Genomic DNA, 4,952 nt, shown 5'->3' on the forward strand with positions numbered 1-4,952 from the left:
GACTGTAACCTCTGACCTTTCTGCTATTGCTAGTTACAAACACAAAACAGTTGTTACTGAGTTATTTGTGCACACCGTGTTACACTGTCTCTGTTTACTGCTGAAACGCACAGAAATGCTGTTTTTACATCGAGCTGTTATTCATCAGCCGCCTCAGTTGTGAGTTGTTGGTGTGACCTTTTAATTCTTTTGACTTTCTCACAACTAAAAAAGTCACAACAACAACAAAGATGCAATACGCAAATACTTTTCAAAACATTTCTCAGCATTAACATTTAGTGTTCTTTGTTTGCGACTTTTATTAAAACAAATTTAAATTCCATGTGTGATTATTTATGTCCAATAAAACGTAGCGTGCCACAGGGCCTGAGTGTTTGTACCTGCATTGGGTTGCTGAGCTCAGGACAGCTGTCGCAGGCGTCTCCGACTCCATCTCTGTCTCTGTCTGTCTGCATCGGGTTCGGTACCTTTGGACAGTTATCCAGAACGTTGGGAATACCTGGACACAAAGCCATTCACCAGTCTTGTTTAATGGTTATAAATGACATTCATGCAGCACTGTGGCTTCACCAGTTTGCATGTTTTTGTAAATAAACAGCCTTAAAGACAAACTTCTAGAGCTTAATTTGCTTCACAGCTCTTGTAGTTCCTGTTCTTTGTCTCTAGAGGGCAATATAGAGTCACAAGTCTCCTGCGAGGTCTGATGGCGGTTTCTAACCGTCTCCGTCGATATCCTGGTCGCAGGCGTCTCCCTGTCCGTTGTTGTCTGTGTCTTTCTGGTCGCTGTTGGGGACGTTGGGACAGTTATCACAGGCATCTCCGAATGAGTCGCTGTCCGAGTTCTGCTGGTCTTTGTTAGGAACCAAACGACAGTTATCCTGAAGGCCAGAGGACATGTCACATGACCACATCACAGCCACGACAGCCACTGACAGACGCATTCGCGGTCTCTAACCTCCACGTTTTTGATGCCGTCCCCGTCAGCGTCCTCATCACACTGGTCTCCGATCCCGTCGTTATCGGCGTCCTCTTGGCCAGAGTTTGGTGTGAACACACAGTTGTCCTGGTGGACAAAGACAGCAGGTAACACACACACATACATCACAGTCCAAATTACTTTTTAGAGTTTAATTACTAAATTAATCAAATGACCTATTATCAGTCAACAACAGCTGATCGCATGTGACACGATACAGTGATAGTGTCATATGTCTGACCTGTTTGCAGTGTTTGTCGTTGTCCATGCAGGGCAGAGAGCGGTCGGGATACCCGTCAATGTCCGTGTCCATACCGCACGTGTTCCCGTTGCCGGCCCAGCCCACATTACACTGGAAACACACACGTGACAAAAAAGGATCATCCAGGTGATTCTCTGGTCTGTTTACATGAAACTGCAAATATATATGAAAAACTAAGTACAAAGGCGTAAAACTTCTTATTGTAAAAACAACATTACGGTGGACGTCCACCGTACTTTATTAGCTGTTAATGGTTGTCTGACCTTTTCCAACTTCAGATGAACCACCGCCTCATTTACTGACAATGTGTGCACCAGGAGGATGATTAAATGCTCTAAATGTTGAGAACTTTGTGACAGCTCAGGACAGACTTGAGGCAATACGACCTTATCGGTGCTATCATAAAACTGAAGCTTTTCTTTCTGTTTAACGAAATCAAAAGGTTAATTAACGCTTCTGCATTTTTCATTAGTTTTTATTTTCAACCCTAATCATGAGTGGGTTTGTTTTAACTCGTTATATCCATAATTTTGTAATCTGTGTCGTATTGACAGAGGAATATTTAGGACGAAGCGGTATTAAAACACAGTATCAAAAAAAAGATCCACCATTGAACAAGTTTGACCAAATTAAAAACACTAAACCCAAAGAAACGTCACGTATATATTTGTTGGTTTTCATTTTTTCTGGTCACTTTTCATAAAGCACTACTCCAAAATGCCACTAGAGGGCGGTGTGGATTAGTTTACATTGAGCTGAGCTCAGTGAGCTGTGAAGCGTGATGACAGTTAGTAGTAAACAATGCAGATGTAGTCGACTGTTTGGAAGTTTTTTAGGTTTGGTGTCATTGCTCCTCTGAGGAACATCATGTTCATAAAGGTAATTTGTGTGGAAACATGGATCGTTACATGACAGTTACATAAACTCGAAACAATCAGGTCTGATGTCCTCACCCTGCAGGCAACCTCCCCGTTCCTCTCCATGGCACAGTGGGCGTTGATGTCACAGGGGTTAAAGGTCAGTGCAGCACAGGACTTCCTAGGGAAGCATCCTGATGTTTGGTTACCGAGAAAACCAGGTTTACAGCCTCCACATTTGTACGAGCCCTGAGGAGAGAGAGAAATATAACGTAGCAGTTACAGCTGGATCTCCACCAGAGGGCGCTGTTTCTCAGCTAAAGCCCCTTTTCCAGTAGTAGCTACTCGGATCGAGTCGCCACGGCTTGCCACTGCTCGACTCGGATCGACTGGTTTTCCATTACAATCGAGTACCACCTGATGTGTGTGGTCATCGTCATAGCAACATGGCAGAGCATCCCGTGACAAAATTAGTATGCAACATCCAGTTAACAATATACCTGCTGCTCGGTCTGCGGCTTTCCGTCAAAATCGGGAACACGGCATTGTTTCTGTAGCTGCTTCTCTCGTTGTCGGGTTTCAAAAATGGCGGTTTTGATTTTCCTGAACGAGACGCTCTCATGACTCATCGAGTGACGCCACTAAGCAGCCAATTGCACACAGTCTGATGATGTCACCTTTTAGTACCTGCTCGGATCACTTGGAACTCCGGTTGAGCAGGTACTAATTTATTAGCTGGTACCAGGTACTATGACTATGGAAAACTGTGGCAAGTCCATCCGAATAGGTACTAATGGAAAAGGGGCTGAAGAGAACAACGTGCAAGTAAATTTATGTTCTCGGCAAAGACATCACAGGAATTTTTATCTGTGTGAAGAGAACAGAGATGTGAACTCACCACAGTGTTGACGCACACAGAGTTTGGCACGCAGGCGTCAGGTAGATCAACACATTCATCAATGTCCACACAGTCCTGAGAAACAGGTTCAGGTTTTCAGAACACTTTTCTCTGCAGACACGTTGGCTCATCGTGCAGGAAAAGCACAGGTCGAACTGTTTTTCCACTTATGTGAAGCACGCCCAGAGTGCTGCTCACTGTCGGGGCTCATTTACAGGGACACCTGATGTACTTGTTAAAAACCAGTTTAAAAAACTACAAAAATGCTCTCTCTCTTTCTCTCTCTCTCTCTCTCTCTCTCTCTATATATATATATATATATATATACATATATATATATATATACATATATGAGTAGCGCACACAGTAGTCATTTACAGTGACTTTTGCCATATGTACTCAAACTTTCTATTTTTTTCTATTGTTTCCGTTTATTCTTTTCTCCAAAAGTTATTTTTAATTGTTTCCAGCTGCATTTTCCTTTTATAAACACATCCAGCGCTCGGGCTGTAAAACAGTGTGAAGTCTGGATACAGCAGACATGCTGACACAAAACTGTATCCACCCATAAAGGTACAGTGAAAGAGAGAAAACAAGCACACCTTTGTGTGTGTGTGTGTGTGTGTGTGTGTGTGTGTGTGTGTGTGTGTGTGTAAGAGAGAGACCCCGGGACAAATCCAGAGTTGAAGTTTAAAAAAAAAGACTTAAACTGAGTGCCAGTGGAAAATTAAAAATAAGTGCAGTCTATTGCCTGACCTGTTTGTGCGTCTTAGCGTAGTCCAGTCCAGTTCCCGACAGTGGCGCCCCCCACAGGCCTGGAGGACATGGCTGACAGCTGAACCCCCCAGCTGTGTTCACACAGGCTTGGGGAGAGAAACATGGCTGCACATCGCACTAAGACAGAGAAGACGGGTGTTACTGAAACACACGTCTGGCTTTACAAACATATACCGTGTGTAGTTGTGCTTATTCTAAAGTGACAGCTTCTTCTTTTCCTTCTTTTCCGTATTATGTATGTACTGTTCCAGTGATCAATGTTCAAATAATGAGGTCAGTTTATGCGAAAGCCAAAACCCAAGGATTCATTTTTTCTACTCCTACATCTGTATGATGTCAGTAAGTGAGGATATTCCTAATATGGTCATCTATGGCCCGCTTCAACCACCTGCCTGCTGTTTGTGAAGGGCAGCCAATCAGAAAAGATTTGATTCAAAGAAGGAGGAGTTAAAACAGTACGGTCTGAGAATAAAAACACAGAGCTGGAAATAAGCCGAGCACACCCCCAATGTGCAGTACTGGCATTGTTGTCTGTTGAAGTGTAGTTGTATTGTTACCTCATCAATGTCCCTGCAGTGTGTCCCATTGCCAGTGGTTCCAGGTGGACAGGGACCACAGGTGTATCCAGGGTAGTGCAGACTCTCCATGCAGGACACGCCTTTGTGACAAGGGTTAGGAAAGCAGCGGGAACGAGGCTCATGGAAACCTGCGACAGAGACGCTGAGAGTCAGAGCTTCCTCACATTTCAAACTCAAACTACGAGGAGGACAAAGAGCACCGCCATCTCACCGCAAACCTGACACTCCAGGATGGTGTTCCTGATCAGAGACATCTCCTTCACCTGCGGACCATGACAACACACCAATAAGCTTTTCAGGTTATGCCACTTCTCTCCCTTTACCTCATTGTATTTGTGTGTATTTAAATTCATACATCTCACTCTTGGTGAACTGAGAGCTGAGCATAAAAGAAAGGTCCTCAGTTTACTTGTTGAGCTACGTCCCAACCCTCACCTGTGGTTATGAGCTCTGGGTAGTGACTGCAAACTGAGATCAGGGATATGTCACACAGTGGAAATTTGGTTGTATTGCAAGTTTTTAGTTTGTTATTTGACATTGTTTTAATCCACTGTGTACTGGCTGCGCATGGGATAAATTAGTTGATCATGGATGGATGGATGGA

The 4,952-nt window shown here is 43.8% G+C and overlaps 1 protein-coding gene across 1 annotated transcript in view; it reads right to left on the minus strand.

The window, feature by feature from the left end:
- The window catches only part of thbs3a (thrombospondin 3a), a 23,397-nt gene that overhangs the window by 6,788 nt on the left and 11,657 nt on the right, over positions 1-4,952 (minus strand). The window contains exons 7-15 of the mRNA XM_005753128.2: positions 4,560-4,611; positions 4,328-4,476; positions 3,750-3,887; positions 2,994-3,068; positions 2,192-2,344; positions 1,218-1,328; positions 956-1,063; positions 719-878; positions 381-499 (exon numbers count right to left, since the gene is read on the minus strand). Coding sequence (XP_005753185.1) covers positions 381-499; positions 719-878; positions 956-1,063; positions 1,218-1,328; positions 2,192-2,344; positions 2,994-3,068; positions 3,750-3,887; positions 4,328-4,476; positions 4,560-4,611 — 1,065 coding nt within the window. The remainder of the gene's footprint in view (positions 1-380; positions 500-718; positions 879-955; positions 1,064-1,217; positions 1,329-2,191; positions 2,345-2,993; positions 3,069-3,749; positions 3,888-4,327; positions 4,477-4,559; positions 4,612-4,952) is intronic.

The sequence above is a fragment of the Pundamilia nyererei genome, unplaced genomic scaffold, assembly GCF_000239375.1.
Source record: "Pundamilia nyererei isolate P.nyererei 1_Seehausen unplaced genomic scaffold, PunNye1.0 scaffold00405, whole genome shotgun sequence".
NCBI classification, from domain to species: domain Eukaryota; kingdom Metazoa; phylum Chordata; class Actinopteri; order Cichliformes; family Cichlidae; genus Pundamilia; species Pundamilia nyererei.